This window comes from Poecilia mexicana, unplaced genomic scaffold, assembly GCF_051168715.1.
Source record: "Poecilia mexicana isolate PSO_F unplaced genomic scaffold, ASM5116871v1 scaffold_22, whole genome shotgun sequence".
NCBI lineage: Eukaryota > Metazoa > Chordata > Actinopteri > Cyprinodontiformes > Poeciliidae > Poecilia > Poecilia mexicana.
The window spans coordinates 19,251,764-19,276,699 of NW_028263391.1; the positions used below are offsets into that span (position 1 = coordinate 19,251,764).

General features: G+C 38.7%; 1 protein-coding gene across 1 annotated transcript in view; it reads right to left on the reverse strand.

Annotated features, from left to right (window-relative positions):
* LOC106932067 (neurexin-3a-like) overlaps positions 1-24,936 on the reverse strand; it is an 87,008-nt gene that overhangs the window by 2,060 nt on the left and 60,012 nt on the right. Inside the window, exons 7-14 of the mRNA XM_088002848.1 lie at positions 13,360-13,653; positions 13,067-13,214; positions 11,753-12,136; positions 6,266-6,469; positions 4,748-4,774; positions 1,642-1,761; positions 1,297-1,417; positions 86-346 (exon numbers count right to left, since the gene is read on the reverse strand). Coding sequence (XP_087858974.1) covers positions 86-346; positions 1,297-1,417; positions 1,642-1,761; positions 4,748-4,774; positions 6,266-6,469; positions 11,753-12,136; positions 13,067-13,214; positions 13,360-13,653 — 1,559 coding nt within the window. The remainder of the gene's footprint in view (positions 1-85; positions 347-1,296; positions 1,418-1,641; positions 1,762-4,747; positions 4,775-6,265; positions 6,470-11,752; positions 12,137-13,066; positions 13,215-13,359; positions 13,654-24,936) is intronic.

The window sequence follows — 24,936 nt, forward strand, 5'->3', positions numbered from 1 at the left end:
TAAACAAGACACACACATTTGTTTTAAAGCTCTTCCAGAAAATCTTTGCCACAAACAAAAATAATAGACTATCCTGACTACCTACCCTTTGACCAATTCTACAGCAATAAAATCATTTCCATCCCCAGAGTTGAAGAGGATGAAGCCATCAGGGGAAGTGGTCTTGAACTGGAAGAAGAGGTGCATGGACGTGTAGGCCTGCAGAGTAGCCAGACTCAGGTAGCTGCTTTTTGTCTTGAAGGTAACCGGGTCAGCAATAATGGAGCGAACCCCGAAGCGAGCATTGAGCTCACAGTAATCAATGTCGCCGTTCTTGCACAAGTCAATGTACAGCATGCCGTTAAACCTGTGGAAAGGAAGAGAACATGCAGCTAATATTTCTACATTAAGTATACAGGTTAAAATGTCCTTCAGAATATGAAAAGCTGTGTTCTATTTTTGGCAAGCAACAATAGAACAATGAGGATTATTTTCCCCCAAAGAACCACACTGTCAGACAACAGCACTTTGAAAAGGTGGTAAACATCTCCTAAGGAGTAGATCTAAACATTTCTTGATCAAGAGTTCCCCAGAAACCTTCCCCTGAAGGTTTCTCGTCATTTACTCTTCTTCAGTCTATTACTTGAAAAGGTATTTCATTAGGCTCACATTTGTGTATTAAAGTATTTCTTATTGTTCTTATGGAATATTCCAATCTTAAATGTCATGTTTTATTTGCTAACTCTTTCATTATTTTGTCATGAGTACATATACTGTTCAGAAAGCATCAATAACCTACTTACTCTGGTCATGCAGTGCCAGTGGCTTGGTCAACATCAGATTGACATTACTGGATTCAAAATGTTTATAGATTTAGTCAACTGAGGAAGTAGCTCTTTCCACTACCACCGGTGTGATGGGCTACAAGTTTTTGTCTCCCTGTCTCCGTGATGAGACCAACTGACAGGATGTGGAAGTTGGCATCCTATTTGTAGCTTTAGTGAGGAGCTAATTCACTGCCTTTCAGTCTCTAAATTAGAAAAAAAAAATGAATTGCTATTAGGTATTGTTTTAATTTTTTAGAGGACATGAAAAAGGTTTCTTCAAATGTGTCACCCTTTCATTCTGGGACCCAGCTCCAGAGAGCCCCAGCCCAATTTAAACCTTGGCTGGCAGCTATCCTAAGTGAGACGTCATTACAAGGTCCATGTCCATGTACTGACTTCTGAAGTAGGTAGAATGCAGGATTTAGTCTGAAATGTATTTTTATATTGCCTTCCTCTGCCCATTTAAAGCAGAAATGACTGCAAAATGTACCTCAGGCTCTGGAGGTGACCGATGAAGCTGGATGGGATGGTGGAAACGAACCGGCGTTCTGTCATGATTCCCGTTTCGATGTTGTGGAACTCCAGCCGAGTGTGATCGCCCACCATTTGTCCTGCAGACGGGGAGGGTGCAGGGGATGGGTTGAAAAGAAAGACAAACAAAACGAAAAGAAAAGAGAACTCTGTCTGACACTAACACAAAAGGGCTGATTTAAGGAAAAAAATTACATTAACAGTATTAGAGGAATGCTCCATAGCTAACACACCCCAGCATGGTGATAATACACTGAAAAAAAGCAACACTGAGAACATTTCCAGTTGAAGCAGGATTAAGTACCTTCTGCTACATCATCGTCAACCGTTAGCTTGTAGGTTTTGCCCCGACGCACCACGCGCACTGTATGCCATTCATTATCATTGAGCTTTTGCCCGGCATACAGGGTCTCCGGTCCCTTGCCTGAGAACAATGGTCAGTCACAAAGTTAAGGACAAAGTGAGCCTCAAACCAAACCTTTGTCTTCCCACCAGTCAGTCTGGGCACAAACTTGTCAGGCTATGAAGAGACTTGGAAATGTATCCAAGAATGGATGTAATTTATTTGGGAAACAAAGGTTTGGTTCAATCAGTGAATTACACAATGAAAAAAAAAAAGACAAAATAGTTGACAATGCGTTCATATTATATATTAGATTTATGAAGCAGAGAGGGAAAATGCTTCTACTCATTACAGGCCCACAGAAATCTTCTTCCAACTGCATTTTGAAACTAACTGAAACACTGCTTACAAATGTAAGTTTTGGATAAATGCTTAAAGAGTTTGATATGATATCATAAAAAATGCTTAAAGAATATCCACACAATTATCCGACCTTCAATTGTATTAAAGATCAGATGAAGAAGCAGTTATTTTAACTAAATGATTGTGCTGTATATATCTTGGCAGGTTCAACGTAATCTTTTACCACCGATTCTTTAAGCTTAGCTCTAACTCACAGTACAAATCAAAGTGAAAATCATACTGGTATGATCAAAATTGGAAATATAGCTCAGTTTAACTCTAGAGCTTCCGTAAAGCCTCTAAAGGCTCTTAATGCTGCTGGGTTGACTCTTTTAAAAAGCCGATATAACTTCTATATTTCAGGATTAGTGGCTTCAGATTGGTAGACTGGGGTATTGGTCCCTTTTTAAAGGGGACAAAAGGGTGTACTTTGGATAAAAAATCCAATATTTCAGCCTACACCTGTACATACTACAGGAGAGTTCGAATGACGGTCGAACTTTGGACTCAGACGAAGTAGCCAGGTGTTTGGAGTTTTGTGGAAAGAACTTTGGAAGTATAACATTTCAAATCATTTTCCAGGTTCCATTCAGCCTCTGTACGATCAATGCAAGAGATGTTTTGTCTTTGCTGGTAATATCCCTGACTCACCATCATGTATTAGACTCTGCTGGTGTTACCCTCTATCAACAACTGCTGCTCCTTGTCTTTCCCGAGGGGGTCTTTGACATTATAGGGTGTCTGACCTCTTTCTAAGGCCCATTGAATGCCTGTACAACTCAAGATTAGCCCTTTGTTATCAGTTTTGTTCATTACTTTAATGGACAGAATTTTTTCTGATGTATCTAGGGGGCAGAAGGTGTGCAGCTTGTGAAGAGTCTTTAGATGGTATTACATCTGATAATAGCAGTGATTTGAAGCTGATTTGAGTCACAGAGCAGAAACATCTGTGATGCTGTTGACATGAATGACTGTCAACACCCTCAAGATTGAAGCCATGGTCAATAGCTCCATGCCTGGCTTTGGAAAGCACCGTCAGTCATAGAGGAAGTGGAGAAAGGGAAGGTGCTTTGGGAATCTTTGATGTCCCTGCAGTTAGTCAAAAAAGCTAAAGCGGGAAACCCAAAAGGGCTATGCTAACCAAACCCATACCATGTTCTGCTAACAGAAATTCATCCTTCTTGTGCGTGAAATGCATACACAATCAGGTCGAAGGGTCCAATGGGTTGACACCAAAGATTACAATGTGAAATATTATCCCTCTGGTACTACATTTGCATAGAATAAACATTTCTTTTGCATTGGTAAGTTTAGACTGCGGCCAACTTCCTGGATTGTTTATCGATGGTTTTGTTTAATTCGGCAGAGTTTATGAACAGTGGTCATTGCAGATCCCCGATTTAAAATACAATCGACTCTTTACTCTAACAGCTTATTGTTGTTCTAGTATATTTATATTGTAATTGTTTTGATGTGACCATCAAATCATCTCTAAGAACCCATGATAGTGGAGACACAAAAGGCTCCCTGGTTCTCCAAAATACTTAAAAATGTATAAAATTAAAATATATAACCCCTTAAAAGCAGTCTTATTTATTGGTGTTAAATTATTTTCAGAAAACTTGTGGATATCTTAACAATATAAACTTTTTTTTTAGCTGCGTTTAATGCTCAACCCATCAAGAGTTAACAATTTATTTACTTTTTAAAGACATGTCATATTCAACACGCAATCGGAATTAGGAAAGGTTGGTACAGTTTGTATAGTAACAATGATCGATATTTGAATTAAAAATATTTCATGCTTTGTTTCAGTTTAATTATCTTGGTAATGCACATCCATATGTCGTTTTAAAACAGCAATATCCATAAAAGACTGAGCCCCTTTGTAGCATAAGATCTCCAGCATGGAAAGACTGGGAGGGATTTCCATATTTCTGCTTCTATAATGCATCATTAAACCACTCCAGGAATTTGAGTGAATTTCATGGAGCGAGCGAAGGCTGGAAGTCCTTGACCTCCTATCCATCAGAAGGCACAGCATCAAGAACCAACACACATCAACAGCTGATAGATGGATCAGGAATAAATTACAAGGTCCTCGTGGTATAGTCTGATTTTTGATTTTTGCACTGCTTTTCCTACAGATTTAGTTTCAGGATCACCACTGATCACTTATTTATGTGTTAAGATTAGAAGGAATTTTAAACTTCTGTTTATATGCAGTAAGTTGGATGACATTAAGATGGTAAATTTCCTTCTTTTATAAACCTGGGGATTTAATTAACGTGCCTTTAGTTTGAGCCTTTACATTTATAAGGTTTTCATTCACTATGCCACCATTACTGAGCCTGTAAGGCATAAGTAGCAATCCCAACCTTTGGTCCTCAAATGGTCAGTGTCCTGCAACTCTTCTTTCATGAAGGTTGGTTTTGTTTGGTTATTTGTTTGTAATTATTGAACTAAATAATATCAGAATTAAGACTATAAACCCATCAGATGTCAACCAAAAGGAACATTTTCTAATCTCTTTTTTTTTACTCACAACTGACACAAACTCAACATCCACATAGTAAAGGTTGAAGTAAAGTGGAAGGCAGTGCAGAGCAGATATAAGAAGAAAAGACAACAAGTACAACAAAATGAAACTTGAGTGTTAACTTACTGGAGTTACAGTTTATCCTGATACAGTCTAGATGGGGAAGAATAAATGACAGATGAAATTGCATCCTTCAAGGTTATAGCTGCAGACATCCAAAAACAAGAAGTCCACCCTTCCGGGGACGCACACATGCAGGAGGGTAGCCATTTTATTCCCTTGGATTCTTATCTTTAATTTCATACCAATTGATCAGAAAAAAAACATAGACAGAAGAAGGTAAAGAATTAGTTTTTTTTCATAAAGTTTAAGTTTAGGCTTAACATTTTCGGTTTTATCTTTACTTTAAAATGGCCACTTATGGTACCAGCTACGAGGCTTTTCCAACCCAATGGCAAAGATTAAATGTTTGCTGCATTCTTTTGTTTCCAAGTCACAGATTTTTGTCAAGGAGGAGAAAAGCAGGTTGATTAGCTTTTCACGGAGAGAATAGAGTTAAACGATGCAACACAAAGCCTGTCCAGCTGCTGCCAGCAGCTGTGAGGACATCGTGGGTTGGTCACCACGTGGCTGGTGGGTCATGTGTCGTCAACCGCAACAGAAAAGTGGGAGCAAACAGCCTCGATCCAATCAGCACCAGCACCATACAGAGGCACCGGATCCCCAGTTGTGAAGTCTGGAACGCTACTCGGCTACTATGTTTGGTTCTAAGCTGCACCAGGAGCTCAAACTGGGAAGGTCTACACTTTTAGGAAGAAACTACAGGCTATTATGAGCAGAGAAGGAAATCTAAGGGGCTTAATAACTGATGGGAATAAATGTAATCAGTGAGAACATGATCTAAATGGGATTTATAGATCATCTAACACCTGTTAACACTATCAATCCTAAATGTTCTATAAGGCAGATATATGTATGTAGCATTTACTGTACAAATTAAAATAAGAACCTCAGTGTTTGGAGGTTCATGGGGTCGCAGCCAGCTGCAGGTTTTGCTGGGCTCTGTTCTCGGGCTGTTCGCCTGACGGGCCGCAGGCTTAAGGCCTTTGAAGGGGTGAATACCATCTTTTGACACAGCATGATGGAAGAATGAAGGTGACAGGAGAATGGAAAGAACAAGACACTGAGAAAGCACACAGTTCATTAAAGATACTGCTGTTAGCAAACAAAAGACATGATCTGGAGTTAGTGAGAAATGCAGAAAGAGTTTATTCAATTGTTCTCACTGAGACTCAGAAGCTAGGATATTCTGGGTGTTTGTGCTGCAAATGTCTCAATGGTTCTGTGAAGAAATTCTATTTCTTGTGTCAGAGATTATCTAAATTGTTTTAGCCGTAGAATAACACCTGTGTGCAGAAACTGTTTTTAATACTCATGCAAACAAGAGAGAAAATGTAAACTGTAAGTTTATTTCAAAATATATGGTCACTGGAAGAATTAAAGGGATGATAGAGGAGAGGAAACGCAGTGAATCGGAGACGTTACCCCTGGAAGGTGAAGCGTCTCATGGCGAAGATGGAGATGTGGGGGCAAATGAATGAAGAAAGAGCTGCTGGTGCTGCAGGTGTTTTGGTTATACGATACCTAGGTTGACTGTGAGTTTGACGCGGCTCCCATCCAACTCGAGCCGCAGTGTATCGGCCGAGTCCTGGGAGGTGGTGGCCATGAGGAGGCCGTAGGCCCGCTGCGAACGGAACCGCAGGGAGACATCTTCGGCCTCGGTGTGCATGACAGTTGGCATCACCACCTTCATGTACATGCTTCCATCATAGGAAAGAATGGAGGCCTCTGTGGGAGAGAGACCAGACGGATGATGAACTTGACCTTTCCCTTGCAACAGTGATCAGCATATTCAGTTCTGGAGGATTACTGCTCTGCAACTTTTCAATGCATTCCTGCTCTAACACACTTGACTCAAATAAATGGCTAATTATCAAGCATTTGAAAAACTAGCTGAAATCCCAAGGCGGTAGTTCAGTCTTACGATTCATGTGTCAGGGAGCAATAATGCGTCCACAAATGGCAGGCCACTGGCATTCAAGAACTGGAGTCAGTGACCTCTGACCTACAAGAACAGCTTTTCTTCCAGTCCCTTTAAAATGTTTGTCAGGACCATGGATCTAGTCAAAAGAATCTTATGTTTCATTAAGTAGAATCCTGAGATCTATCGTGTTTTGTTTTTTTCAGAATGTCTGTTGATCACAAAACCCTTTCTACAGAGGGGTACGGTAAGGGGTAGGATTCAAAAGCCTTTGACATTGTCCACAGATCACTATAAATAAGAGTTCCAGCATATTTTTAACGCTAAAACACCTGTCACATAAAATCCAAATAAAATGCCCACAAACACGAGAAAAGGTGAAAAATGTATACAATTTTCAAATCTTTTTTTTTTTTTTTTTTTTTGCAGATTTTGAAACCTTCTAACATAAAGAAAGAAAAAAAAACTTTTATAATCCTCTTTGGTGTTGTCCGATGTGTAGTATCTACACAAAAGATAGGCTGATATACAGTACATTTATCTAAATTAACATATTAAAATTGTATTCATCGTTTCCTGGATTTAACAAATGTGCCTTGAAAGCTCTAGTTTTTCCAGGTGCTGTTTGTCCCCAGCCGGACAGCATGGCTGGTTTCCTTTTGGGGCCTTCTGTTGAAATGAATCAGACGTGATTATTGTTCCTGTCACAATAATTTAATATGATAAATGATCTAACAATGTGCTGAAGCATTAGGTGTCCTCTAAATGTCCTTTTGTTCCCTTTTACTGCATGATCAGTTGGGTGTAGGGGTGTCAAAAGGCCACTTGGGGGAGACAAAGTCCATCTCCCGGCTTGCCATAATATATTGCCATATCCTAAATTTAAACGTTAAAAATCAAGCTTGAAATAATCATTTAAGCTGTACAAAGTGTTTTGCACAAAAATTCGGCTCCTATCAAGTTTGAATTAAAGACTCGACATGTTCTTTGTCAACATGTTTTTCTGCAGATAGGGTAGAGGAAGGCAGCTGAGACTGAGAAGGTGTCGCATTACTATTTAAGCCGTCGTTCCAGCTGCGATGTGGCCTGTCAGATTAAGTCTGACATTTCATGTTTACTTGGATGCAGCTGCTTGGGAGACAAGCAGCTGCATCCATACTAGAACAGTACTAGTATGGAGAAAAGAGGGTGTCCACACAATTAATATACTTAAAATGCACTAAGACCTCCATGCACTGAGTCTTAGTATAGGTGTATCAAACATTATTATTATTATTATTTCCATGAATGCGATTTGCATATTATACAGATTTAACAGAATAAAATTAATTCTGTTAATTTTGATGGTTGTCAAGTAATAAAACCTCAAAATTCAATTTCTCACAATTTCAAGAATATTAAACAAGGTCAGTAAAAAAATTTGGCTTGACCCAAATCATGGGAAGACTGCTAACTTGAATGTTACACTCTAGAGGCAGGACAAGAGACAACATGTTACCACTAAGGAACCTCCCAAAGCACTATATCCAAATCTACCAATGGAAAGTTAAATGGAAAGAAAGAGTTTGGTAGAAAAGGTCTCAAGAAGATGAGAGACACCAGACCCAACAGATGAACCAAAGGCTGCTGGGCTTCCTTAACAGCTCAACAGTCCCATAAGATGCTTGCCTCCATGACACACTACAAGTAGTAATTCTTGTAAAGAGGTAGCCTATCAAGTATTAAATACATATACTGTACAGTATAGCTTGATGTAAGTTTCAGGAGGCTAAAATATCTCATGTAAAATCCTTATTTTTATTGATCATATGTAGTCATATTACTAAAGTTTTCTAATGAACTGAGGTGTGGGTTTTAATCAGAAATAAATAATGGTTGTCAAAACTAATGTATTTCAAAAAATGACTCTTCTATATCGCTCTTTCTGAAATGGATTTAGATAATAATGACTCTTGGGCAAAATGGTTTCATTTCTATTGACGTGCAGAAACGAAACCAACAGTTTATCATGACTGAAGTTTTCTTTTTGCAAAAACAAGCATCACCTCATGGCCACAGTGGCTGAAAAGTAACCCTACACCTTTCGGCTCACTTTAAATGCACAGTTCTATATAAATGCAAATGGGTTCATCCATCTCCACAGTTCGCCTGGCTGCTGCAGCTCATCCTCAGCTCTACTTTAACACTTTATTACCAGAAGAGTAAATCAGCTCGACGTGACGGATCTGATTCTGAAGAAGCAGGAAAATATCCGATGCAGGAGGAAATGACATCAGGGTACCCGGTAACATGCAATACCAGCAAAAACTAAATCCTGATAATATGCTCCCTTTAGATAAACCTGGAGTTTCATAAATTATTAATAATGACAGTAGAAAAGTGCAACTAATTTCCTTTGAGAGAAAAAAAAAATATGAGGGTCAAAGTTGATTTAAGATTAATGTAATAATGATGAAAAACACACAGGAGCTGGTTTCACTCATCAAATTATGGAAGCCAAATAATATCTCCTGATAGTGAAATGAATTTTTAAAATCTTTTAGAAAATGTTTCTAATCAGATTGACCCACGATGACCTGTGTCTTCTCTCTTCCAAAGCAATCATGGTAGTCAGTGGTATTAGTATTATTCAGTAGGCTACTGGATGGGGAAAATCAGGGGGGTCGGGGGGAAACTTAATTAGGAGATATGATCAGAAAGTGGTTACAAGGAAATGTGACCAATTTGAAAGGTTAGGGATGTATTGGTTTCCATCTCTGATCAATCTTTAATAAACTGTCTCGGCACAAGAAGGAAATTAATCAGGCGTACAGGACAGTTTTCTCTGATTAACAGACTGAAGTGCAGCATGAAAATGGACATGTGGTGCTCGTACACAACATCCCCATGGCATGACGGTGCCTCCACTTTGCTTCACTGTCAGAATAGTGATAAGCGACTAGCAGTGCCTGGTTTCCTTCAAACAAGACGCCTGGCATTCACACCAAAGAGTTTCAATCTTTGTCTCATCAGACCAGAGAATTTTGTTTCTCATGGTTAGATGCCTTTTTGCCTCTCTTCCACTCCCTACGTACCTTAAGTGGAATCAGCTGTAAGATAATTAATTATGATGGAGGCATCACAGAACATAAAAATGAAACAGTTCAAACATAGGATGCAACATGCACTTTGTACAGCTTCTGTTTTGAAATATAAAATCGCTCAACAAGCTCCTTAAGTTATCACCTTAGTAGTACTCATTCAGCCGTGCTGCATGGTGGAGCAGAGTCTCAGCAAAAATGATTGATGTGCCACGAAGGCAAAGATGTAATGACAGAAAAGTGGAGGGCATTACGCAAAAAAAAAAAAAAGTAATATGATGGAAAAAGACACGATGGCGATGCAAAGTTATCTTTCAAGAAGAAGATAACCTTTCGTTAAGAGGAATGCTACAAGAAGGAAGCTGAACTGAAAACACGACTAACAACATAAAGTGTCGCGCTCACTTCTAATTGTAGACTGAGCTGACAGCAGACAGCTATATCACAGCTAGTGTCCACTTCTTGGACATGGAGTGGCAAGTAAAGTCTCCGGTCGTCCTCATAGAATGTGTTTCTGTCTCAACACAACTCTGTTCATGAGGGATTAATTGGTTCAGATATTTTGTTCTCTTTGTCATTTTTTTTTCTATTCAGCAACTTAATAGGTTATTGTTTCATTTTTTCTGGATATGTCTCAGTTTAATAATGTAAGAGAACCACAGTTTTCTGTTTATTCAGTCATTATTCAATACAACTGAAACAATAAGTTGTTAAATTACAATGATACTATGATAAATTTCACCCTCATGTTATGGAAAAAACCCTTTTGATACAAGCGGAAACTCTGGTTATCAGAAATAAATAAAATATTTGGATTTTCTATTTTTATAAATTTGCTAAACACTCAAAAACTTGTTTTCCACTTTGTCATAATGTTTGTGAGTAGAAGTTTGAGGAAAGAGATTAATTTAATAAGCAACATAAGAAAATGTGAAAAGAGATGCATTCCGGATCCACAACTGTGGCTGTTGTGCACGAAATGGTTTGTTAACTGTGAAAGTTTTTCTCCTAGTAGGTTCCTGGCCTTGGGAAGACCTTCTTTACAACCGTGTGGTGAATTCAGGAGAGACTCAATGCTGAACAGAAAAAAAAATTGTGTGTCAGCTGTAAACGGATTAGGAATTAATTTACATCTCTCTGAAGACAACGTCTGCAGTCAGCTCAGCAGTAAAGCCGGACGGTGGTGAGATTATGAAGAGGCAGAAGGATGAAGGAGAGCAGAACATTTTTACTCAGGTGAGAGTGTGTTGTAATCTACGATTCGCTTGTTTAATACATCAATAAGAAGGCTTTATACAGAGCATAGCAGCAGGATGCACACAGCCTCCAAACATTGAGAGCAAAACATGTCTATTTAGGTGGTGACTTGTTTGGCTTAAGCTTTTAGGTGACTCTCTTTACATAAAGGTAGATGTAAAAATATTTGATTTGAAATGGAAAAAGTAAAAGACAAAAATAAAAAAAAATAAAAAAATGAAGGCAATTTAACAATTAGACTATGATGAGGGACACTAATAGATACTTTGTAAACAGAGAAGTTTCATTTTCTGATTGGAGCTAATAACGTTGTTTCTAGGTTGACTTGAATTGCAGCATAAAAAAACCCTCCAAAAAACAAAAACTGGATTATCGATATCAGCTAAGCTTTTCATCTAATCTGATTTTAATGCTGGATTGCAGTTATCTTTATGTGCATTTGGATATCCTATTTTAGGAAAACCTGTCAGGATTTGTTCCTCAGCTCCTCCTCATTTCAAGTCATGTTTTAGATTCAGTCATATGACGAGTTGCTGTAATCGGGTGAGGGTATTTTTGAACTCGGTGCACGTAATTTCAATGTCACGTGTAAATTTGAATCGCAGACCGTTACTGCGGTTTAAGTAACTAACACCTTCTGCATTTTTGGCCATATTTCTTTGTTGTGTCACCACATTCCCTCTGATTTAAACTATAATTTGCTCTCATTTTCACATCAAGGCACACAAAATGCAAATCCAAACCCCAGTTTACCTCTCTCACAGGTACGTGACCAGTACCCGGTGCCAGTGCAGTCACAGATGAATCGGTTCCAACCCTCTTTGCAGACTCCCCGGTTTTTGCATGGATAGCTCTCGCACTGCTTTCCTTGCTGCTTGTTGCATGAGGGTTTGATACCGGCACCATTTTGTGCCTCTGCGATCTGACGGATGTCCTTGCTGCGACCGTCGATGAAAAGGTCACGGATGCACCCGACGTAGCCGTAGTTGAGCATTGCCGTCCAGAGCTCGGTGGGCAGGATGAGGTTGGAGCGGTCAACTGGAAGGCCTCCCAGATACATGTCTCCCTCCAGGTCCAGAATTTCACTCTCACCACTGGCTGTAAATGGTGTCCGTCTGCTGTTTACAGAGATGGTGCCTGAGGCAGTCAGGGATATGACAGGTTAACAAAAAACAACAGCTGGAGCAACACGTCAGAAAAATGTAGTGCGATGCTCTCCACACGACCATTGGTTTGACATTGTGGGTACAAAATACTTTGAGTGTTCCAAATATTAGTTCATTTGATACATGAACCATTGAATTTCAACTGTTAGTTCTGGGGCTTCAATGGAGGTGTGCAGTGCTTCTTTGGGGCTAAAAGCCAAGGCATTAAGTCTTGGACCTTATGGAGCTAAAAACTCAATTTTAGGCGTTGTGGTGCTTTGGAAGTTTTTGCTGCTAGAAAAAGTCAAGACTTTTGTCTGATAACCTCAACTAGTGGTTAAGATTAGTGAGGCCCTTGTCTTATGAGGACATTTAGAATCTGTAAAGAATATGAAGCTCTGTAGAGGTACACCGAGCTAAGTAGGAAAAAAAGATGACGATTTGAAACGTTACTGGCCATGGCTTTCCTGAAAAAGCTTTCAGTGTGTAGTTGGAGTCCAAGTCACTGACTCAAGTACACATCACTGGTCACTTTTACTTATATTTTCTTTAAATAGTGGATAAAGTCTGACCATTTTAATCTAATATGTTTAAGATTAAGTTTGAACATGTAGATGTGAATGATTTGATGTGAAGGAGCCGGGCTGACCACTACTAGCACAAGTTGACGTACGTCTTACAGGCACTTCCTCAACTATCTGACATTCAGAACAACATGAAGATCTGCAGACAGGTGATTTCTGGGACACACATTATCAATACTAAGAAAGTATGATAGGGGTCACATAGTGGGCCTGGATAAAGCTGGCAAGCATATAATACGTCAAAACTTGACAATTCCCTTTGAGTGCTTAATTATAAAGGCAGTGAGTCTAACTCATCAACATCAATTCACGTTTCTACAAACTGCTACTTTGCTTACCAGAGCGTCCATCTCTCTGAATGTCCACATGGTACCATGCCCCATCGTTCACTTTTGTCTGGGTGGCTTTCACCTTTATCGTCCCTGAGCCCATATCCAATAGTAGGTACAGGCTTCCATCTAGGAGCTCCACAGCAAAGAAATCCACCTGTGCAGGACAACCAGAATACACCAATACGGAATGTTTTTTTGGGTCTTGCAACGTCCTCCATTTGCAGACATGGTGAGAGGAACATTATAGAAATGGGAGTAAAAATGTAATAAAAAATATATTTCAGGGGTCACAAACTAACCTTAGTGTTTTTCTGGCTGCGAGCTGCATCTTTGCGCTCCTGACGCTTTCCGTGAGTGAAGAGGATGAGTCCATTGGGCTCAGTCGTGCGGAAGTCGAAAGAGATCGATCCCATCCTCTTGGTATTCCACTTGGGGAGGCTGATGTACGCCTCTGGAGTCTCAAAGGAGATTGGGTCCAACGTGGCCACATTCTCACATTTGTAGGACACCTCACCTTGGATTTTCATCTTTGGATCCAGAATCCGAGCCATCCTGGACAACTCCAGACGGATGTCATTGTTCTTGTACACCACCTGTGATGAGTAAATTATGGATTTGGGTATTCGTCTCTAAATGCAGCAATGAAGTCACCATCAGCTCAAAAGCATGACATTAAAACAATGCCACTTCAATTTATGTTTTTGCAATTAGACAAAGAATTAAAAAAAATAATAATTATCTGGGTTTTCCAGATGAATACAGTCCTCATCTGTGAAAATGATTTTCTATTCAAGCTCCTGTTAATTAACAGCATGTCTATTCAGACTATATAATGATGGACACATTCTCCATTTGAAAAAATAAATGGCTTAACCTATTATTAAGGATTCTAAATAATGATGAGAGATGTATTTTATCTCAGTGCTCATACATCGTCACAATATTTAACAATTTAAATAAAATAACCAAAGAATAAAATAACCAAAGAATAAAATAACCAAAGATGAAAATTACACAACTAAGACCAATTTAAAAGTCAGGTAATGTAGGAACATGTTTGGCTATTTTTGCTAGTTTATTTCCCCCAAACAAGCAAGCCCTGTGATAAAGCAAAATACTCAATGAGGTAAAGCTCTTCTCATCCCTCCTCACAGTGTGAAGCTAAAGCTTTTGGATGAAGATCTGCAACTTAAAGAGGTTTATGACAAACGACAAAAGATTCCAATGAAAATTATCAGAGCAAAATCTCTTAGGTCTTTCTATCAGCATAAATATTAATACCTAAATCCGTTGGTGTTGGATGTGAGAGTTAAATCCATAAAAGGGACTGACTGGGGATCTCACAACGAACAACTGCGCCTGCTGAGGGATAAAAGATTACTGATTTTTTTTTTTTTAAGACCAACTGAGCAAAAAAAAATTCTTGTGTAAACTCTCACAACTTGAAGAAGCAAATAGCATTACATGGCAAAGTTATTCAGAAAAATCCCGTGGGTTATATCCCTGTTCCACTCCCCAATAAAATGAATGAGTCATAATTTAAAATATGTTAAGCTTAACCCACTAGTGACTATGATTTGCATAGTGTTCTTTTTTTATACTCATGATGAGCATTTGGATCATGTATCTGAGGTTGTGAAAGTGTTTGTGGGTTTTGGAATGACTGTCAATATGTTAATGCTTATAACTTTACAGAAAATATACACAGGATCCAGTTTGCGCTAGATTGTGCCCATATAAGAGTAAATGAACATTGATCTATAAAATGTTTCTCACAAAAAAAATAAATAAGATTTTGTATACTTCTCCGTCCATACACTAGAACATCATCAAAGGATCTGAAGGAATTTCACAAAGCGAGACAAAAGTGGACAGCCACGATCTCCGATCCCTTAGATGGCTCTGCGTCTAAAACCAGCACTGGATCAATCGCTGATCAACAAGGAATTACCTCAGAAAACCGTAGTCAAGATCTACTTACATTCACTTAATGCTGTAGTTATAGTTTTTCACAACAGCTTTCTTAGCACCTGCAATACTAAACAAGAGACAAGAGAAGTTTATCCATTCTGCACAGAGTCTTGTTATTGATCCATTATGAAGGACAGAGAGATCATACATCCGTCTTTTTGCTCCCTCATTTTTTTCCTGCTTTGTCTCTGACAGTTTTATTATGATGATGCATCACCTGGATGAGATTACATTATGATGCATTCAGTTGAATACTTATTTGTCGGTAAAAGATGTAATTGGGGCATGCCATTAGCATTACATAGGGAAGAGCAGTGACTGCCTTGCAAAGCTTTGGAATCAAAACATGCAGCTTGGTATCAAAACATGCGGCTTGATCCCGGCATCCGGGCTATTATTTTTATTTGGGTTCTGTGTAAAAATGGCAAAGTAAAAAGTTAAAAACGAGCTAAATTTCCAACTCCCGAAACGCAGAGTGTAACTGAAACCAACTGCCGCTTTTTAGAGTGAGAAATGGAGTGGAATTTTGACCCCAAAATAATTTTGAAATCGCTCTCATGGGTGCAAAAATTGCTCTATTGGTATGACAGCAAGTCATGACATTGATACGCATGCTTGCTCCCGTAAAATGTTTTCAAAATTTCTCTAGGGCTGACGGTTTTCTGTCAAGGTGCTTCAGAGCGAAATCATGTGACAGGGTAACCTCATGCTCTCAGCCATTCATTTTCAGACTTTTCTGAAAAATTTCAGAGCTCAGGGCACACCATCTTTCTTTCATCACTGCTATCACTGTGATAGAGCTACAGATATGAATCGCGGTACTATCGGAGATGACAAATATCCCTCTCATATGCTTCAAACGGTTTTTGGATCGGCCTTACGGATCCTGAACAGGAAGCAGTTGTTCGGACTGCTTTTTTCTTCAAAACTGACTGGGTGTCTCATAAAGATAGAAATCTTTTTCCACCTTTCTGTCTCACACACGGCAGTTGACAGAGGATTAATCGCTATAACAACAGAATACAGAGAAAGGCAGAGCTGCTGCTTAGGACTACAAAGACGCCATCTTTTGGCGTAACACTTTAATACAGAGGACAGAATAGAATGTCAGAACATGGTGGAACACTCAATTATTACAGAGGAGGGCTGAGCTGGCATTCAGAACTACTTGCTGTTTTGGGCATTATATAGCTGGAAACCACTGTTAGACATTGGATTAGTGTGACCATTTAAAATTAAGCTTACTGAAAATTTCAAAATAAAAGCCTTGACATTTTTCACATCAGGTAATTGTTCTTTTGGGCTTAATGTGACTAGTTTTTAAAAAAAAAACACTGTTACACATTGAATTAGTGTGGTCATTTAAAATGAAGCTTACTGAAAGTTTCAAAATAAAAGCCTGCATATTCCTCTCATTTTAGTGCACCACCTATGGCGGTGCAATAATATTAGCCTTTTTAATGTTTTTTTTTTTTCCTCAGGATTGTGTCATTACATTTTGTAAATTTAATGACACAATTCTAATAAGCAACTTAAAGATAAACTAGTCCCATTTTTTTTATCAGTTTCTCACGGGTTTCTGCAACAAATGACTTACTTGTCAAGCTATTTCGATAACAATGGAATATGGGAATTTTGCAGTTTTGGTTTGTAACAAAGACTTTGTAAAACATGCTTCGAATGGTCCACAGTCCATATTTATGTGGATATCGTTTAACTTTTTGACACAGAAACGGTGAACACAGAAACGGGACTGAAATGCGTCAAAGTTGTTGGTCATTGTTAAGAAGGGAGTGGATAAACAAGAATACTCCACAATGCCGTGCTACTTCTGTCCTGAGACAGGCTGAAAGAAAATCTGGAATTTATTATCATTTATTCAAATCCTTTTTGAAAATTTATGATGTTTACATTCCCTTTCTTTTATTTTTTTTTGTAGATAGTCTAATCATGGTTGATTCGCCTCTGAATAATGTGTTTTGCTCAAGGCTTTAAGGTCTGTGTGCTGCATATCCATGTAGGGATGCACAGAGTCATCCTTAACGTTTATCTGAAACAGAAATTGTTTTCTTATTGATATCACATCATCCTTTGTCCTTTCTCTGCAGTGCATTCTAAGTTTACTGGTGTCAGGAGAATTGATTACCTCTGAACACAGGAAAAAAAATCCTTCTCAAATTAAAATGACTCTGTATATATTTTCTCCTTTAACATGTATATAGTTTAGCTTTGTTTTCCTTTAAAATAAATAATGTCTGTCAACATAATGGCATGTTTAGTTCTCATAACCATGGTGAAAACAGACCGTCAAGTAGAAGCATATTTTTGAAGCTAATTATGAGTTTGTATTTTAACCCAAAAACTTCTCTGTCAGTCAAGTTTTGTTCGTTTTTAACCTTACAAGATAAAACGAAGAAACATAGCAGATCTCAAATGCTGAAAGGCATCAATAAAACTGGAGCTAATTTTTATCTTCTCATCCATGGTGTTTCTGCTCCTTTGTCTAGTAAAGCATTTGGCAAAAAGGAAAACACAGATGATGGTGCAGACTTCCAGTTATTCCTAATTCATCTGTATCCCGAAGCTGCTTCCAAACACATGTGGTTTCTCCATTTGATCGAGTGATGGGGGGAAAAAATGATTGAGAAACAGTCTCTTTCATCCCAGCAGCCTAAATGTTGTCGTGAACAAAGGGAGGCTGGAGTCACGGAGGGGGATGAGTGTGGAAATTGAAATCTGTTCGAGTGGAAAATTGAAGGCCTCTTTTTTTTTCTCTCTCCTCTAATTCTCGGGACAGAGAAACACTCGGAGTCTGTCTTTGGTGGGTTCACAGACATGAACAAGACAAACAGCCTCTGCTCTGTTTGCTTTTCCTGTTTTATTTGAACATCTCAGATACCACAGCTCTGCTGGATGTGAGGATAAATTGAGGGTCTTGGCTCAGAATATTGATAATCCAGCTGCACATTTGACAGTAAATCAGATCATCCCTAAGGGAGCCGAGGGACCGCACAGAAAATAGTCCTCTCCTTTTCTCCCTCTCTTTCTGTGTTCTTTCCTTCCCCTTTGTTTAGTTTTTTTTTTCCCTCCTCTCGCTGCTCCAGTCGATATATTGGATTTTCCAACATTTCATAAAGAGCCAACTCTTTTTCTCCGAGTGAACAGCTTCAGTCTCTTCTCTCCAAAATGGAATAAAAGAAAGTATCAGTGTAGTCATTGGGAAGTGTTGGAGGACGCCGATAAGCGACACCTGCACTCAGACTGTGGAAGCTGAGGCGCAAAAAACAAAAGTCTTTCTAGAAGAGAAAGAGCAATATGAGAAACAAACCATAATTTATAGAAGGACATGGGGAAACATGTTTCTGAAGAACATATTGGCTCCATTTAACCTAATAATTTTCAATGCTATCCTAAGTGAAAAAAGAGTAATATTTTCAGCCTTTTTCCTGTTTATTTTTTTCTGGCAATGACAATCGACTGGCAGCAGCTTAACTTGTTGTCTTGTACATAATGAGTGTTGCTTTTGTCTTTGCATGTTTTACTTATATTTTACTTTACTGTTTTGTGTCAATGTTGTGAAACCTTGCTATTTTCACTCAATTGCACATACAATGAGAATCTTATAATGGTCTGGGAAGAAAAAAAATAAAACATTATTTTATGATTAAAGAACCGAAAATATTCTTGTGACTTCAGGAAAATAACTTTTTCTATTGGGTTATATTTTATTTACCGTAGACTGCTGGGTTAATCATAAAAAATAAAAAAAAAATAAAAAAATGAAGCAAACCTGCCCCAGATCAGCACTAGGGTTAGCTGTTTATCTGCTGTGCTATTGTTTCCACAGATGTAATTATACTTATAAATCATATACACAACTTCCACCCAAAAAAAAAAAAAAATCCACTTCTATCTCCTCAGTCTCAATATTTTTTTTTCAAATCTGAATGTTAACCAAAATATTTGGGGGGGGGGGATGTGTGCACGGCTTTATGGTTTTTATTAGAGCCTGGATGAGTTTATGGGTATTTTTGGCAGGCGAGTGACTACAAAGAAGGTTCACAACTATTCAGTGCTTTCTTATTATAAGACACATTCTAGTCCTGAAACCTTATAAGTTACTTAGCATCCATTTGCAGATTGATTTCTTTAATTTTGTTGAATTTCTTTAGATCACTTTAAGACAGTTTTACATTGTCAAGAAATATCTAGTTCCAGTTAGGTGATTTATTGATTCAATTAATCTAGGAGGTAATCAGGCCAGATTATGGTTCATCAGTTAAGTAAGAGGTTCACAAACTGTGGGGCTGTTATATTTTTACACAGGGTCAAGGTGGTTTGGATAGCTTTATCCTTTAATAATTTAAAGTATTTAAAAAAATTGTTTTTGTTATTCAGTCATGATACCTTTGACATTTTAATGTTTCAAGTATATAAAAAAAAAGCAGAAATATTGATAGCGAGTATATTCTGTGGTGAAAAATGCGCAGTTACTACAAAACTGAAAACTTCATGAGAGATTCCAACATCCACACTCTGCTGGTGTGGATGCAGCACACATCTGTACACTCACAAACAGAACATGTCATAAATCATTACAATTTTTTTTTCCTCCATATGGAAAGGAGGAGGGACAAACGGAGGGTATAGCTGACACTTTGACAAGTCACTTTCAGCTTTCTGCCACCTCCGAACAATATGTACAGAAAGAGCCTTTCAACATGCAGAGGGAGCTTTATCAGCACTTTGCAGATCCGGCGGCAGGTTAACATGAGAATGAAGCTTGAGGAATACCCGCCCTGAGCGAAGAAAGCATGCATGTGCACACAAACATGCATGGAAATTTGAAGACGCGTGTGTGTGTGTGAGCAGCAGAGGTGAGGGAAAATGTTCGACAATGGTCAGATGAAAGAAATCCATCACTGCATTATCTCTCTGACCAGGCGTCTAGGACACACATCATTACACACACACAGTCCCTTATCAGTGTGTGAGAACGAGCACTGTTACACAATATGACTGAGGCTTGAAATTACCTCTCTGGATTGCCGAGCAGCACAGACTCAGGTGTTATCTCCACCTGAGAAATCCTACAAAAGTCACACACTCTCTCAACCTGTGGTCCCACAAAACAGACTAAGGTTTTCCTTACAAATGTAAGAAATATGAAAAAAAACAACAAAAAACATTTTCTTCTAAGAAAAGAAATGTTCTTAGTCTTACTCTCTTTGTGAAGTAGATGTAAGATTTTTCTTGCTTAATGTGCGTTTAGCGCATAAATCTCTGCTTCAGCAGAAATATCTGCATATCCTTGTAATCCTCAAATAGACACACCTGCAGCCAACACCTTGCTGCTGGTGTTGGTCTTGTAGTATCAGTGATCACATGGTTCTGACACGAGACTCTCTGAGGAGTGTTTTGCAACATCAAATCCCTGACAGTGCGGGCTCTTGTCCACAGGGGGGCAGGGTTTGCTTTGCAGAGAATCACAAACTGAGCCAATAGCCCCCTCAGTCAGTCCAGTAAAATGATGGCACCTTTGGAAACTGACTTGTTTAATTTGATAGAGACAAGCTCTGAGTACATGGATGTGCATGGGCTATTCAGGCTGAATCTGTTAAAAAATAAATAAGAAAACCTGACCAGTGATTAAGTTCTGGGGCTAATTTAACTGCTCAAATTTTCATCTAACTATGGTTCTGCAGAATTGCTCTTCCTTTGTGTTTCTCTGAGTGCCTGCCTGAGTTTACACAGACAGGTTCAGATGCAGTTTTACCATCTTTATATAACGTTCACACTTCTACTGAGTAAAAGGTCATAGCATATTATAGGTCAAGCGTTAATGAATAGAGGATGCATACAGCTTCAGGTTTTTGTGCTTTGCGACAAAATTAATTCAATGCAAATTTGCAAACTCAGCTTTCACTGTAGTATGTAATTTTCAGTGTAGATTAGTCATATCATGAGCACAGGTGAACCTGTGAAGGACTCCACCCGAAATAATTATTTAATTCAAAATAGCAGACTGATTGGCAATGGTTGCTTACAAGCATGCAATCATCTTGGGTTTGCATTAAAATGGCCTCATGCATGCACAAAACCACTGCAATAATGTTGCAAATCAAAGTTTTTGTTCTAGATCACAAAGAACTTTAAACCAAAGAGTTCAGTTGAAGTGAAAAAGGAAGCCTCCAGACAGCTCCGGGATCATTTCCTCTGGGGGAAGTCGTTGCTGCCAACACAAAGCTTGTGAAGCACTGGCAGCAGGTAGGTGTGAATGCAGCAAAGAAGTCTCTTCTGCCCAGGAAAAATGTCAAGGACAGACTGAAACTATGGAGGAAGTGCAGGATTGGACAGCAGGAAATTGGCAAAAAGTTTTTTGGTTTTTTTTTACTCATAATTATTTACGACATCTAGAGAAGAAAAAGTGAGTTATATGTGGAGGAATGAGTGAAGCCACCATGTGTGCATCTTTGCCAAGGACTAAGTTTTATCCCAATGAATGCTGAAAATATATATCGGGATAAAAACATCCTTCATGGGGCAACTTCTTCCAACACACTAGGAATGATATGATCATTATTTGTTAAGTTAAAAAAAAAAGACATTGGAGATATTTTTCACAACACAAGCTCTTACCATGACTGTAATGCTAACATCTTAAAAAAAAAAAAAAATCAAACTTAGAGAATCTTAGCAGATCTTTTTTTTTTTGAAAAACAATTTTTACTTGTAGACCACAAAGTCGCCCGTGGATTACAACTAAGCTGAGTTCGTGACACTTTAATTCCAGCTAATATGTTCATTTTGTGACTTTTTTAATCAGCAAGGGATAGGTTCATTAACTGTAGTTGCCCCAGGTGTAATTTAGTGGAGTAAAAAAAAAAAAAAAAAAACATTTTTCCAAAGACCCCTCAGCATAGAAACGATGAATAAATGACGGCGAAATAATAATAAATCAATGTGAAGGAGGAAGAGTCATAGACAACAGCCATCATTTGTCTCTTTTCTGCTTGTACTCCCTATCCGGACCGTGAACTCCTCCTTTGTGTTTCTTTGTTGGCGACAGTATGCGCTCCACAGCCAGAGGCCTCCATACGAGTGGCTGATGGAGGTGTAATGACAACCACAATTACAGCAATTATGTGTTATTGTAGGCCATTATGTATTTTGTAGGCTCGGAGATGTAGGCTTTTTTTGTAATTGCTGGTTATGAAAGGCATAATAATCACGGGCCGGCCAGCCGAAGGAGCTACCAAGGGCAACCAGCACCTGGTGCCATGGTAACAAAACATTTATCTGTAATGCTGCACAGTGGATGGCGAGGACAAGAGCACTGGCAGCAGGGAAATTAGCCCTAATGGTGGAGAGAGGAGAACGAGGAGGTGCCGGATTGCAGACTGGGGGGAACTGGTGGATGCTGCAGATGTGTAGGTGGCTGGGTGGGGCTCCTGACTGGGAGGTGGGTGCTCAGAATAACCCATCTGTATTGGGGGGTGACCAAAAAACTGACCAAACCAGTATGGATAAATCTATAATAATTTAAGCAAGATTTATTTGCTAACCATTTTAAAGTTTTTAAAGTTGAAAAAAATGTTTATTTTTATCCAAAATTTTGTTTTCTGTTGGAGTAAAACCAGACAACTAGGCGCAAATATGCTCTAACTGATAATGTTTTAATAACTCAAACAGTTTCCCAAAACTCTAGATGCCTCCAGATGGTTTGATGGTTGGCATCAACCACACTGATTCAACAGGAAAAGTTTGTGATCACCACATATCTCTAAGTAAAGTTCCTTAGAAATGACTGAAATGCAACTTAAAGTTAAGGAAAGCCACAATATAATCCCTATATCTGATGCAACATTGAGTTGTTGCGATTGCACATCAGGTAACTTCCTGTTCAGGAAGAAAAATGTGGAATGGATATCACACTGTGACTGGAGCAACAATATGGCTCCACTACTTTTGCAGACTTGAGCTCTGTATCTAACAAAAACTGTTCAGAAATGATGTCTTATCCAATGCACATAAAGGAATAAAGTACAGATAGTAAATTTAAGCTTAGTGCAGTGAAGCTTATAGATGAGTTCTAGGTTGTTAAAAGTTTGTGGCCGGACTCGTTAAATGCAGTGAGTGTGTGCCAGAGGGATAGAAATTAGTTGAACTTGCGTAAAAAGATTAACTGTATGCATCTTAAAAGTCTGAAAAATGTAAATAAGAAACCTTAAAATAGCAGCTCATTTTCCAGAAGATTACGCCACAACATTGTGCACCCGTTTACTCTGCTTCATTGTATGTTAATGAATTTTGCTTGTGTGCACATCAAAGGAAAAACAACAAGAAAAAAAACATACTTGCCTCTTTTTCATACTGTGACACCACCTTTCATATTTGACTCTGTGGTTCATGAATCAGTGAATGCATGGCTGTGCACATCTCTAATTATATGTGCATGTGAGCGTGTGTGTGTGCGTGTGTGTGTGTGTGCGTGCACATGCATGACAGGAGTGGGAGTGGGTGGTGCAGAGAACTGAAAAAAGGCCCAGCGTGCCATAGAGCAGGAAGTAGGCCAGAGGGGGATTAAATGGCTGCTGCGCCACTTCCTCCATCGCCCTGCAGCCATATGATGCTGTACACTCAGTGTGTGCGTGTGTGCGTGTGTGTGTGTGTGTGCGTGTGTGTGCGTGTGTGTGTGTGTGTGAGATGGAGAAAGCCAAGCCCCTGCAGTCACAGTGCACTCCACTGGCTCTACTTAAGTGCAAAGATATGACATCATAAGCTTCAGGGAGAAATATATTTGTCCACACGTGGGTGCGCGTTTGTGTGTGTTGACTCTCTGAGCCAAGTTTCACGTCTTGGGTATTGGTATCAGGATGCAATAACCTTTAAAAGCCGCTTTTACAGTCTGCTGCTCAGTTGGGGTAGCACTTGGATTTAGTAGTATAAAACAAAAAATAACTGGAAAAAAAATCAGTTATGTCAATGCTTGCATACATATAATCAATTTAATCTCAAGTATATTATACATAAGGGGAACCTCTCCCTGAACTTGAAGGTTCAGTTATCGTCCCTGAACAAAATTCTCACTAACAAAACCAAATATCAGAAACACAGTAGCAGTGGGTTTAAAGCACAGCCTGTGAATCCTGACTCACTTTGTGCATTGCATACTTTACAGTGCCGTCAGGAACTCTGGGTAAAATTTTAAACCAAAATGCAACATTTATAAATAAAAGCTAAAACATAACATTCACTTAAATCTCAGTGAAAAGTTGTAGAATGTCTTTTCAAATTGACAAGACCAACTTCTTATCTTCCAGTAAGCGACACTGCGACTCACTGGATTGACAAAAAACTCAGAACAGTGGAATCCAAGGAACCCTGTGAAGCTGTGATATGGAAAAAGATGCATTTAAATAAATTGTACGATTCTGAACATCTGCAGATTCCAAGATCATCAGTTTGAAAATCTGAACAGAAGTTGCTTTTTTGCAGATGTTTTAAACAGATTTGCTGAGGCCTGAATGACGTCACCTTGAGATGAAAAGATTTTGCTTAGAAACTTCAAGAAATTTCCCTGGAAGCCACACATTGTCTCCCAGTGAGGCCAGTTTAGCAATATCAGCACCTGCTACTTGGATTGTCTGAAGATATTTCTTCAGAAGACAAAATTTAAAACCAATAAATTCAAACTTGTGTACCTTATACTTATTCCTTGTAAACTGCTGCTGTTGAATGACATATAATCTTTCCTTAGAGGCCATAAAACTGTTTACGAGTCACTAAATGAAGGATGTGTGGAAGCTGAAGAGTGGGAGTGGCACACTATGTATGTTATTTATCCATGTCTATTTTCTAATCAACTTTCACCTCTTTCAAATTTAACAACTCTTCAGTTTTGA